The sequence below is a fragment of the Pongo pygmaeus genome, chromosome 19 (genome assembly GCF_028885625.2).
Source record: "Pongo pygmaeus isolate AG05252 chromosome 19, NHGRI_mPonPyg2-v2.0_pri, whole genome shotgun sequence".
Taxonomy (NCBI): Eukaryota; Metazoa; Chordata; class Mammalia; order Primates; family Hominidae; genus Pongo; species Pongo pygmaeus.
Window position 1 is genome coordinate 79,180,419 of NC_072392.2, and position 13,726 is coordinate 79,194,144.

Below are 13,726 nucleotides of genomic sequence, written 5' to 3' on the forward strand. Positions count from 1 at the left end.
GATGCTTGTTGGAATCTTTTATCTGCCCCCTCCTACCTGTGTGACCTTGGGAGAATCACCGAACTTCTCCGAGCCTCATTTTCCCCATCTGTAAATGGGGCTGATAGGGATAAAATATTCACATCCCAAAGCTCCTGGAGAGATTCAACAATATGGTGCATATAAAACAGCATGGGGCCGGGTGTGGTGGTTCACGCCTGTAATCCCAGCACTTTGGGGGGCCGAGGCAGGCGGATCACGAGGTCAGGAGATGGAGACCACGGTGAAACCCCGTCTCTACTAAAAATACAAAAAATTAGCTGGGCGTGGTGGTGGGCGCCTGTAGTCCCAGCTACTCGGGAGGCTGAGGCAGGAGAATGGCATGAACCCGGGAGGCGGAGCTTGCAGTGAGCCGAGATCGCGCCACTGCACTCCAGCCTGGGTGACAGAGCGAGACTCCATCTCAAAAAAAAAAAAAGAAAAAGAAAAAACAGCATGGGGCTAGGTGTGCAGGCCACACAAATGGTCACCACTCTGTTACTCAACTTTGCACGTTCTTCCTTCCTGACTTGGCCTTTCTCCCCAGAAGTGCCCCTTGCCCAGCCCCCTGCCCACTCAGGGCATGTACCCCACTTCCCAGCACCACTCTTTCCCAGAAGCCAGCAGCAGTCACCTACAGGAGTGGAGTGTACATCCAGGTCAATTATACGGATTTGCTAAGCATGGGGGCAGGGGGTGCCCGGAGCGTAGCTCCCATCCTCCTTGTCTTCCCTCCATTTCTGCCTCTCATGCATTCACTTACTCCCCGTCTTGGTATGATCTGCTCCCAAATTCACTCATGAATATGTTCTTGTATCCCGTGCCTTCTCGACCTCCTGCCTCTCTCCTCCCCATCTTCCTCTCTCCCTGTCTTAACCACCCTACCTTTCTCAGTCTTCCCTGGCTTCCATTTTCCTCCCTCCCTTCTTCCCTTCCTTTCTTTCTTCCTTCTTTCTTTCTTCAGCTTTAACTGAAGGCTTGCACAATGCCAGGCCCTGTGAATTTCTTCATTTAATCCTTCTCGATCCCTGCAAGTCAGAGCCTTTACTATCTCCCCACTGTTCAAACGAGAGACTGGTACACCCGGAGACGGTAACTTACTTACCCAGGGTTTTGACTGCAGTCACTGGAGGGACTGGGATTGGAGCCATGCTCCTGCCCCTGGGCAGCACAGCCTGTTTCCCTGCCTGCTCTGCCTGCCTTCCCTTCCCTCCTCTTCCTCGTCACAAGCCTGGATCCTCCAAAAGACACATGGGTACAGGTTTCCTTTGCCTTTCAAACTCTGGCTCCTGGCTGCAGCCCAGCTCCCCCAGAGCTGGCAGTGGGAACGAGGGGGCGGACACCAGTAGGACCCTGCCAATGGATGGGACTCAGGAAGGGCTCTGTTTGGCTCTCACAGAAGAAGGGAGCCCAGCCCGGGGTTCTGATCCAGTGCCTGCCCCTGGGAGCTGTTAGCTGTGAGTGGCTCCCAGACACTGGGAAACCGTCCCTGAGTGGGTGGGAGGCACAGCCGAGGTGTGGGGACAGCCGCAGAGACACCAGCTACGCAGGTGACACTATCAGCTGTGCTCTCGGCTCAGCCGCTCTCTGACAAGTGTAAAGTGAGGGGGATTTCGGTGTCGGCAGAGGAAAGATGTCCTTTATGGAGCTGCGTTTTAAAAGGGATTTAAAGACGGCCAGGAAGGAAAAGTGAAACTGGTGGCTGGGAATTAGGTTCTATTTTATTTAAAAATGCTAAAGGCTTTGGGGCTGTTTTTCCTGGAAAAACGACTGCCTTCTAAGGCCAAAGGTCAGTTTAAAGAGGGCTGCTGGACCACCAAACCCCACCGAACAGGGATATTTAGGGCAGAAATTAGGACTAACCAGACTTGTAAAGGCAGTGACTTAGACAAAATCAGAATTTCCAGACAGTGCTTGACACCTGACCTGGGAGACAGAAAATCCCATTTCTCACACCTCACCCCCAAAATTGGGGTTCAATAGGCCTGTGGGGAGCTCAGGGACCCTTATGTTTTTTAAATGTGTTCCAGTGATTCTGAAGCATCAACAGAAGTGAGGATAACTCAGCCAGCTCAGAGATTCTCACCTGGAGGCCATTTTGCCTCCCGGGGGACGTTTGGCGATGTCTGAAGATATTCTTGCTTGCTATAATCAGGAAGGGGGAGGTGCGACTGGCATTTAATGGGTAAAGGCCAGGAATGCTGATAAACATCCTAAAATGCACAGGCCAGCCCCCACAGTGAAGGATTATCCAGCCCCAAATGTCAATAGTGCTGAGGTTGGGAAGCCCTGGGTTGGAGGGTTGCAATGCTCCATCCCAGCTTTGAAGACACTTGCCTGCCTGCCCATTATGGGGGCGGGGGAGGGGAGGAAGGTGGCTGTAGAGGGGACCTTGGGAAGAGTGTGGGATTACAAGAGAGAGGCACCTTCAAGGCAGGAAGGGGACCTGGATTGCACTCTTCTTGCTGAATGCCCTGTGCGACCTTGGATCAGTCAGTCTCCCACCTCCTGGCCTCAGTCTGAGGGCAGCGGACTGGTGGAAATGACCTTTCCTGGCCAGCTGGGCAGATGGGAACTCTTTCCCCTCACTCACTCTGTCCTGGCCCTGCTGGGTCAGCTCCTCTAGATCTCCTCCTGCAGGGGGTGCCTGGGAGATGCAGGAAGGTCTGCCTGCTGATGCAGCCAAAGTTGAGGAATGAGGCAGCCCAGAAAGAGCTCGAACAGCAGCCTCTTCCCAGAGTCAGAGAGCTGAGCTCACCCAGCCGAGGCTCCACCAGAGCCTCCCCAGGGCCGGCACCTCAGAGGCAGGAGGCAGAGCTGGGTCCTGGGCCTTGGAGAAGTGGGGTTCCTTTACCTTGTATGAGTGTGGGGACAAGGGGTAGAACAGCGTGGGGCTAAGTCCTATGAGCTTTGGGGAACCCACACAGAGCAAGGCTGCCCTTGCCCCACTAGGGGCTGCGACCACTGATCATGGGTCCTCAGCTCACTTTGTCACCAAGTGCAGATTGATGAGTGTGACAAGGAGGGGGAAGGGGCCTGCTCAGAACCCGCCACTGGGTAAGGGGTCTGAGTAAACCAAAGAGTTTCCTCCTCCTGGACAAGAGTTCTTCCTTCTTCTGTCACCCAGCCTTGGCTGCCGGAAAGAGCCACTACATCACTCACATCCATGCAATGGAGACACACAAGTGCAAGAAGCATGGCAGGAAGGCCAGGCTGTGTGAAGGGTGAACCAGAGATCTGGGCCAGGCAGTGAATTCTGGCCCCAAAGGAGGGCTTTAGGCCCACGCTATTCAAAGGGTGGTGAGTACTGGTCCGACTGGTCAAGTTTGCCAACCTACCAACAATTGGTTCCTGGTCTACAACTTGAGAAGTACAAAACTGGAGAGTAAGCATTTCATGTGAATCCATCCCTGCGGTGCCATCCGAGCATGTAGTCAAGACTCATCTCATCAAACAGGGTCTAGACCAATTCAGATGCTGTCAGACTTGCCAGGTGAATCACGTGGTGCAGGCTACACAGCAGGACCACATGCCAGTTGGCCATGGATTGGAAAAATCCATGTGGTCCTTCCCCACAGCTGGTTTGAGAGCCCTGCTTTAGCTGGAGAACAGAGTGTGATGCCTGGCTCACCAGGGAAGGCCTCATGGAGGAGGCGGGTCTTGAGTGATAGTTGGGCTTAGTTTTGAGGGGAGTCCTGGGGTGGGACTCCCACCCATGAAAATAGCAGGTCTCACTGACCTTTGGTGGGAGCAGGCCCCTTGCAGTAGCACAGGCATTTCCTCTTTCATTCTGCATTGTGGTCGTTCCAGTAAAGAGGACACAAAGGTCCAGAGAGGTCGTGTGATTTGCCCAAGGTCACCCATCCAGGAAGTGGCAAAGTCAGCTCCAATCCTAGGCCTCCTGCCCTGTCAGCTTTAGGGACTGTGGTCCTTCCTCCAGGATGCATGTGAGCCCCACCACTCCTAGGCACCCCCCACATTTCACAGCCTTGCAGCAGCTTCCACGGTCAGGCCATGAGGCCCCAGCCATCAGGAGAGAAAAGACGCCCCAGGCTGCCCCCCCACACCGACTCACAAGGAGCTGGAGGGGTGGGATGCCAATGGACGGGATCTCACGAAGGTACCAGGAATGCCAATGCTCTTGGCATCCCTGCCTTGCCTGGCTATTCCTGCCTCATGACCAGCAGAACCAGGACAGCACCACGGAGGGAACCCCAGGATGCCACCAAGGCCACCTCCCCAGTCCCTATTTGGAGGTTAAAGTGCCCTGACCCTTCTCTCTGGAGGCCCCAGCTTCTGAGACCTTCTTGCCCCTTTGTTTCTAAGCCCAGGGCCACAATTCCCTCTAGCAACATCTCCCACCATCCCTGTCCAGAACCGCTCATGAAGCAACATGCTGCCCTTGCGTGCACGCGGACAACGCCCCCAGTGCTATGGGGACCGGAGGCGGAACACAGGGCAGTGCTGGAATCTTTTAATGTTACTAAGCCGCGCTGCTGCGTACCCCTTGATAAGCCGTTGAGTCACAAATCCACACACGGAGGCAGAGAGGGACCTATCTGTCTGGCTTGTCACTTGTGTCTTCTGTAGCCATAGCACTTCCACACTCAGACAGACGTTCATCGGGGAGTGGGAGCCGGGAGAGACCCTCCATTTACTTCAGCATCTACTGTGCACCTACTGTGTGCACAGTTCTGGACTAAGTTCTGGGCACACAGAGGTTTTGTTATTTTTTTGTTTTGTTTTGTTTTGTTTTGTAAGGGAATCTTTCTGGTCTAGGCAGAGCTCATAATCTACAGTGGGAACAAGGGCTCAGGTTAGATGTGGGTCACCAGGGGCCCATGTGGAATCTGGTTAGTAGGTGTTTTTGAGCCCCCTGTGGGGGGGACACATCAAAGAGCTGTAAGACCCCATGTTGTGGGACAGCCCAGGATCCACGATGAGCTAGAGGCTCACACCAGGGGATGGGATGAGCTGAGAACAAAGGAACAACCAGTGAGAGACAGATTTAGATTGGAGGGCTTCCTGGAGGAGGAGGTGGGGGCAGTTCAGGAAGACTTTGGTGGACATGACAGACAAAGATTGGCACAGAGAGACTCGGGGGCAGAAGCTCCTGTAAGAGAAGTGTCATATATGTATATTCTGCTGGGTGGGGGTTGGCAGGGGAGGAAGGAGAACAGTGCGACTCAGGCAGAGGGCCAGGGGTGAGGAGCAAGAGATTAGGGGAGCGTCAGGTTCTTTCCCCTCTAGAAGGGGATGGGAGGACTCAATGGGGTCATTTGTGTAGGCCTTAGTGCAAGAGCAGCTCAGTAAATGGCGCACCTGGCCAGTGAACAGTGTACCTGCTTAAAAGAACCTGGGTGGCGTAGGCAAGGGACAAGAGCAGAGTTGGCAGAAAGAGGAAAGGGAAGGGCATGGCTCAGACCAAGATCAAGCCCAGGATGCAAGGACCAGCCTCCCTCCAAGGACCAGCCTTGTCCTACCTGTCTGGGAAGATGAAGGAGTGGCTGAGCCTCTCGGGCTCCCAGCCACGCATAGGCAGCTGAGGGATGCTGGGGAGGCTGTCTAACCTGCTAGTCACTCACCCGGCTAAGCCCGTGGTCCCCGGGTGCCCAGCTGCTCCTCTGGAAGTCAGCCTCCAACCCTGGCCTTGAGGTGGCATCGCACACCTGCTGTGCAGGTCTGGCTGTGCTTAGAGGAGAGGAGAGGTGGTGACCACACAGTGGCTTCTGAGGGGGGTGGCAGGTGCGGGTGTTAGGAACACTGCAAAGTAGCTCACTCGCCAGGGTCCCAGCGTGTGTGTGTGTGTGTGTGTGTGTGTGAGAGAGAGAGAGAGAGAGAGAGAGAAACAGAGAGAGAAAAAAAAATGCCCACTGAGAAACACGTAGGCCCACAGAGGCAACAGATCCTGTCCCTTCTGCACCCTGCTTCTGGGGAGGAGGAGCAGCCCTGGGGGCAGTGGAAGAGAGTGGGATCATGGTGGGAGCTCATCTGGGGCATCCCTGCGCCGAAGGCTCTCCTGACAGCTGAGGATGGCTTTGGGCACCCAGGCACCAGGATAGGGATGGGTGGAGGAATTCTTGTGAGAAAGAGAGAGGAAGTTTCCAGGAGATGCCACTGCTGGCCTCAGAACCCGGGCATAGGCTCTCTTGGATGCTAGGGAGAAAGTTAAAAGCAAGAATGACCAAGGCAGGCAGGCAGGTCTTTTTCTTCTCCCTCCGCTTTTGCTTCTCTCACTGTCTGTCTGTCTGTCTCTCCGCATCTTCTATAAGAATGAAATCACCCACCTTGAGTGAGCCCTTGGGCACCCTGCCAGGCCTGTGCTCTGAGTGCAGTCGGGTCCCCAGTGCAGGGGGCCTGGACCTGTAACGACTGTGCCGCAGATGGCCCTGGACTCTCCTGCAGCCCTTCCCCCAGGGTAAAACCCCTCCTGGACCCAGTTTGCTTTTCCAGCCCACCCAGCCCAGCCCCTTGTCCCCTGGCCACACTCCTTTTCCCTGTCTCTGTGCACAGGCTCCCCACCCAGCCTGGTACCTCTGGCCTCTGCTGAGCTAGGAAGGGCTTTCTAGAAATGAGCCCTTCACACACCTTGCCAAAGAAGCTGGGAAAACAGGAAGGGAGAGATGGATGGCTCACAGAGGGAGGGCACCCCCCACTGGAAATGGCAATGCTGCAGCCATCACTTGTCCTAGCCTTTCACCACAGGCAGGTGCCTTTCAGCTCTGTGGGCTTTGGTACTGACCAGGGATGATGACCAATATATTGTCCCAATTCTCCTAAAGCCCCTGACGTCCCAGCACTCAAAGGTTCAACTAAGCTTCTCACTGTGCTTCCTGATAGCTTCCACTACCTCTTAAAACTCCAGTGGGTAGACTCTAGAGTATAGCGGTCAGTCTAGAACAAGCCCTGCCTCCCTGGTTCCGCAGCCACGAAGTGACTGGACCAGTCTAGCCAGTTTTTCTGGGCTCTGACCTAGGCGCACTGGCTCCCAACCAGACTGGCTGGGGCTTAGAAACCAGCTGACATGCGGAGGGAGGCAGGTGCACACCCCACAAATCCCATCTCAAAGCACCTCGCTGAGGCTTCTTTCTGGGCCCAGCAGTGCCAGGCGGGTGAGATGGACAAATTGCCTGTGCTTATAAGGCAGAAAGAACAGCCACAAACATCTTCATTTGTCCCAGAAACAGTTTTATGGCTGCTGGGTGGACAGCTGACAAAGAACATGTTTGGCTAAAGCATTTGAATCCGCAGTTCTACGTGAAGGGGACCCGTCTTCCAAAGCCAGATTCTGACATGCCCGTTTCATGAAGTCTACCTCCCTCCCTTCCTGCCATCCATTCAATTTTGTGGAAGCGGATACCACGTACTCAGAAAACAAGTGATTAAGAATCTGTTGTCTAATAGAATCCAGCTAGTTATTTTCAAAATGATTGTTTGCATCAGTGAGTGAATCACTTCGTATTATCCTCCCTACATATCTACTTTTACTGTCAGGTTTCTCCATATCACAGATGCTCAGGTCTGTCCATGACCTTCAAGCTCAGCTGATGGCTGGTAGCTGATCCCTTTTCCCCAGGGACTGTGAAAAGTGCTCTAAGGCAGGAAGAGATTCTATACGCCAAATACCCTTCCTCTACCCCCATCCCCTCACCTCTCCTCCTTTTGATGGCCTTTCTTAGACTGAGGAAGTTGGTAAGATTTATTAAGTGACTACTATAGCTAATATTTAGTATGCACTTACTGTGTGCCAGACACTGTGCAACTGTGCGTAATTTCACACCTGGCATCTCAAGGTCATTATGATTATCCCATAAAGTAGGTATTATTTTCCCCGCTTTAGACAGATGAAGAAATTGAGGTGACTTGCCCACAGCTTCAGGGCAGAGTAAGGATTCAAGCCCACATTTGCTTCATCTGCTATTCCCACCCATACAAGAAGATGTTGACTGCCACACTGGGTGAGGTAAGGGATGGCTAGCCTAGAGCAACAAATCCAAAGACAAGCATTTTAAAAGGATGAAGGCTGGGCACGGTGGCTCATGCCTGTAACCCTACACTTTGGGAGGCTGAGGTGGGAGGATCGCTTGAGCCCAGGAGTTCAAGACCGGCCTGGGCAATATGGCAAGACCCTGTCTCTACAAAAAATGTTAAAATTAGCTAAGTGTGGTGATGCATGCCTATGGTCCCAGCTACTTGGGAGGCTGAGGTGGGAGGATCACTTGAACCCACAAGGTTGACGCTGCAGTGAGCTGTGTTCACACCACTGCACTCCAGCCTGGGCAACAGAGTGAGACCCTGTCTCAAAAAAAAAAAAAAATTCCTAGGGACCTCCCTGAATTTAGGTAGACAAGAATCATTTGTAGTTAACAAATTCATTCTTTGACTATTAAAACTGCAGCTGAAATCTTGACCTGGCCTTACGTTCAAAATGGGCTCACCCTTCTTCGGTTGATACCGTGAGCAGTTAGGGTAGAATCAGAGCTGGGAGAGATCACCCTACTTCTTCTTTTCACTGAGGAAGAAATGGCCCAGATCACTGTTAGTGACCTGCCCTCCTCCAGACACAGCAAAAGCGCTGGAGTTTCACCGGCTGAGGCTCTACCCTCAAGGGATTCTCCAGATCACTGAGGTGCTGCACTGGCTGTCTGTTGTTTTCTCTTTTTTAATAACCACAGTGGGCTTAAGGGGGAGTTCTAGTCCTTTCTGCATTAGAGATGGCTTTTCTGCTAGGGTGGTTTGAGCATCTCTCAGCCTTCTGTTTTGACATGACATCTGCATCCTGTGGGAACAGAAATGGGTTCTTTCCAATTGTACAATACCAAACGGAAGGAGCAACAATAAACCCATCCATGAAGTCGACAAACATTTGTTAAACACCTACTATGTGCAACGGATTGTGAGGCTCAGTGCCGTGAAGGGTAAAAGATGCAAAAAATGTATAATATATTGCATGTCCAAGAGCTGCTAGTTGCTGTTCCTGCATTAACTTATTTCTGCTGAGAGTAGCCCCCTTGCAGCTTTTTCTGAAAGCAGACTGTGCCAGGCACTGTTCCAAGCACTGTCCATGTATTAATTCCTTTTGTCCTTACCTCAACCTCCTGAGTTAGGCATTTCCCCCATTTTATAGCTGGGGACACTGAAGCCCAGAGAGAGTACTTAGGTCTAAGTACCGTGTTCCAAGGTCCCTCAGCTTGAGCAGAGCTAGGAAGGGGGAGTGCTGGGAATCCAATTGGTGGCACCCCCCTCTTTCTATGTGAGGTCATGTCCCTAAGGAGTATTTGAAAACACAGACCTTTCACAGAGACATGAGAGAGAACAGAGAATCCAGTCCAATATCCCTGTTTACAGACAGATAAACCGTGGCTCAGAGACGGAAGGTGACCTACCTGCCATCACACAGCTGATTGGAGGCAGAGCTGGGATCAGAGTCAGGTTCACTGACTCCCAGGCTGATGGTCTTTCCCCTTCAATAGCTGCCAAAATTATCAGCCCGGCACCTAACCACTTCCTTCTAGGCCACATGGGCACTTGGGGTGGTGGCACCTTTGACCCCCAAACTCCTTATGTGTGGTTGAACTCAGCTGGAGGTTGATGCTCTTGAGGATCCAAATGTTAGAGAGGGTGAGAAATGGATTTTCCACTTCAGCTCGTCCTCACTGGCTCTGGGTGAGTGTTCAACTTTTCCGTAATCTATACACTCCTCTCTATGGCTGGTTATTTCAAATCCAAGGGGCTTGGCCTGGCTTTTGGCCCCTCCCTGTCTTTGCCCCCAGTCTGTGGCCAGGCCAGCAGTCCCGCACGCCACAGCAGCCCACTGGCCCACCCTGGGCTCACTGTTTCACGTTCCTCATGTCTCCTGCCAACGCTCCCCTCGAAAACCTGGCTCCATATCGTTTAATCAAAGAAACAACTTGGAAATGGCCCAGATATGCACCGATATAGGGATGGCAAAGTCCATTCACTCACAGGCAACATGCAGACATTGACAGTCTCCTGCAGAGGCTCAGGAGTAAAGTGAAACAGACTTGGGCTGTGACTCTGAGGAGAGAGCTGCCCAACGGCCACAGCTGTGCACAGACAGGTACTTGAGAAGGGGACCTGTGGGGGTTATTTTTTAAATGAATTATACAGCAGCCAGATTAAAAGAGTGAGGTTGCAATCATTTTCCATTCTGGTTTTCAAACTTTGCCTGTTGCTGCTAAATTGGCTTATATAAGAATAACAATAGCAATAAAACCAGCTCCCTCCTGGGAGCTCACTCTCCTGTTAGAACCCATCCAGAGGCCTTGCCTTCTGCACCCCTCACAGACACTGGGACCCATGTTTACAGCCACACTCCATCTCCCTATGAGGAGCTGCAGTGGGTGTGTGGTTGACTCCGAGGTGCTCAGGCCCCTGCCTCTCCCTGGGGATAGAGACAATGTCTTGTATGTCTTCTCCTGACTCATGGCCACTTGTACACACATCATCTCTCCCCACTCACACACACACTTTCACACACCCTGTCTTTCCCCATTCACACACATTTTCCCCCAGGACTCTGTAACCGCTATAGTGTGAGGCCCACAATATAGGCCCCAGAGTGGACCCTTTCTCAACACTGGCTGACTTGTCGGGGACGGAGCTGGATTTGGGATTAACCCTAAATCCCCTAGATTTGTACTCTCATGCTGACAAAACTACCTGAGCCCTCATCTGGCTGAGCTCTAGAGTGAGATTTAGGTGGCTTAGAATATTTTCTGATAATGGCCGGGCATGGTTGCTCATGCCTGTAATCCTAGCACTTTGGGAGGCCGAGGCTGGCTGATCACTTGAGCCCAGGAGTTCGAGACCAGCCAGGGCAATATGGGGAAACCCCATCTTTACAAAAAATACAAAGATTAGCTGGGTGTGGTGGTGCATGCCTGTGGTCCCAGCTATTCTGGAGGCTGGGGTGGGAGGATCACCAGAGCCTAGGGAGGTTGAGGCTTCAGTGAGCCATGATCACGCCATTGCACTCCAACCTGGGCGACAGAGTGGGACCCTGTCTCGAAAAAAAAAAAAAAAAAGGATATTTTCTGGTAAAAGCAAACAAAACAAAGCCTTTTATCAGAGTGTCTGGGTTTGAATTCTGACTTCACTACTCACTGGCTGTGTGACCTTGAACCAGTTACTTAGCCTCTCTGTGTCTCAGGAATAATTCCTACTTCCTAGGGCTGTTAGGAGGACTAAATGACTTAATATTTGCAAAGCAGGTAGAATAATGCCCAGTGAATTGTACATGCTACATCAATAAAAGAAGAAAAGTAACTATTTAATTGTAACCAACGTTTGAAAACAGCATTCGCTGGCCATTCACTCACTGCCCCACATTCATCTGGAATTTATTGAATGCCTACTGAGTTTATTAGGCCAAGCATAAAGGGCAAACACCCCCCCATCTAGTAGGAACAACGGAAATAAAAAGACTTTTTTAAGGAAAACATGATCATTCTAAACAGAGATTTGCACACAATTCTATGAAAGGCCAGAAAAAGAACATTGATCTATTTTCGTGTAAACCCGAAAAAAAAAAAAAGAAAAGAAAAGAAAAAAAAAAAGAAAACACCCGCAGTTCAATCCCTTGAATCCATTTAAAAGACTAAATTTGGTCTAACTGGTTTGTGCATTTAGACCAGGCTTCGGTACACGCGAGCCTTTTGGAAAATATTACCATTCAGTGCCATCTATTCGACCTCTCTGGATGTTTTTCTTCTACCTTCCTCACCTGTCTGTCTCCTCGATCGCCCAGAAAATAAACTGTGAGTTCATCCCTAGCCCTCAGGTAACGGATGGCGGAGGGGATGTGGGTTCAATAAGACCAACCCTTGGTCATTTTAATAATCAATTTATAAATATTTGGGGAGGGGCAGGATTAGAGAAAAATCTCAGTAACTTGTAACGTCTCAACTAAGGAAGCAGCAGCTGCTGCATTTAAAAATCTTGGTGGTTTAAGTCAAACCACTTGGTAAGCCGGTATACGTACAGTTGGTTTAATAACTGATGGAAAAATGAAATTCCGCCAATCCGCACCCCTCCCCCAAATCCACCGAAGTCTCTTGAATGTAATCGCTCTGAATGCCCTGAGCCGGGTCAAGCTGGTGTCTATGTTTGTGGCTGGAGCGGACCTTGCGGAGTCCCGAGTCCCCGGTCCCAGGTGAGGCGACGCCCAGACTGGCGCGACGCGGGGTGTCCCGGCAGCAGCGCAGAGGCCCACCCGCCTCTCCGGCCGGCTGCAGCGGGCGCGCCTATACTCTGCAAGACCAAAACGCTCTGGAAAGCGCTCGGGGTTGCAAGTGACGCCTGGCACGAGCGGCGGGCCGGACTGCCGGCCTCCCGGCCCTTCCCTGGCTCACACAACCCGCGGGCCGCCCCCGCCGCCCACGAACTTCAGCGGGCAGACGCTGGTCGTGCGGTCTGGCGACTTTCCTAAACTCCAGCGCCCGATCCGCGTCGCAGGGTCGGCCGCGCAGCGCGGGGATCGCGGTTGCCCAGGCTCGGAGAGCGAGCGTCGCGCTCTCAGCCGCGGTCGGGGAACAGGAACTGCCGCCGGAGGCACCGTCTCCTCCCCCGAGACTGCGATATTGATCAAGGCTCGCAGGCGCGGGCGGCATTCATCTCCCCGGACTCGAAGCTCGCCGCGGAGGGGAAGGGGCAGGACGCGCTCCCAGGACTAGGGCGGGGGCGTGCGGAGTCGGGGAGCTGTTTGGGGGCGCTGGGGCGAGGTGGGAACCCCGCTTCAGAGCCTCCAGTCCCGGGGCCGAGGTCTGCAGGAAGGGCGTGGGAGGTGGAACCTCCCCTCCCCTAGGCGTCTGCCCCAAAGCCTAGAGCGATTCTTGGCGCGGAGCCGGCTACCCGGGTGGGCGGACCCCTCCTCCGCCAACATCCCGGCGGCTTCGCCACGATTTCTTTTCTCACCTGAGTCTCCCCCTGCCTACCGAACCCTGGCTCCAAAGGTCCAGAGAGTTAGGCTGCCCCGGAGCCCAGCCTTTCCGGACCTAAGCACGGCTCTCCCAGCGCCCCCGCCCCCATCACACCCACAGCCCAGCCCCGTCCCGCGTCCGCCAGGGGCCGGGGGCGCCAGCGCTCGAGGGCTGGCCGGCGGGCTCTCACCTTGACGAGCCTGAGCTGCGGGTGCCGTCCCATCCTCGGGCTCGCTCGGCTACCGTCCTGAATGCCCGGGTCCTACGGACATCCCAGAGGGACCGGCGGCCGGCTGCGGGCTCGGGCGGCACGGGGTGGGCGGCCGGGCTCCTCGGTCGCTGCCTGGTGAGGAGGTGCCTGGCTCGGCGCTTCCCGGCCCCGCGGCCCGGCCCGGCCCGGCCCGGCTCTCGCTCGCCCCTTCCCAGGGAAGTCTGGCCGCCGTTTCCCGACGCAGCCCGGCCCGCGGCCGCCTCTTGCCGGCCTCGCCCCCGCCACCTCCCCCACTGTCCGCGCCGCTCCTCGCCTCGGCTCCCCGCCCCCTCGCCCAGCTCGTCCCCTCCCCTTCCTCCCCCTCCCTCTCCCCTCCGCTCCCCTTCGGTCCCTCCTCCGCGCCTCGCCCCTCGGCTCCCTCCCAGCTCCTCGCCTCCTCCGTTCCCTCCCCTTCCCCGGACCCGCTCTCTGCGTCCCGCCGCCAGGATCCCCTTTCCCTGCGTCCGGGGTTTGCGGCAGTCCTCGGGGCGCGCTGGCAGCAGTGGCGGCCGCCGCA

The 13,726-nt window shown here is 54.1% G+C and overlaps 1 protein-coding gene across 4 annotated transcripts in view; it reads right to left on the reverse strand.

Annotated features, from left to right (window-relative positions):
• CRHR1 (corticotropin releasing hormone receptor 1) overlaps positions 1–13,446 on the reverse strand; it is a 55,314-nt gene extending 41,868 nt beyond the window's left edge. For all 4 annotated transcript variants that reach the window (XM_054458856.2, XM_054458855.2, XM_054458854.2 and 1 more), the window contains exon 1: positions 13,150–13,446. In XM_054458856.2, coding sequence (XP_054314831.2) covers positions 13,150–13,182 — 33 coding nt within the window. In that variant the 5' untranslated portion in view covers positions 13,183–13,446. The remainder of the gene's footprint in view (positions 1–13,149) is intronic.
• Positions 13,447–13,726: the final 280 nt, after the last annotated feature.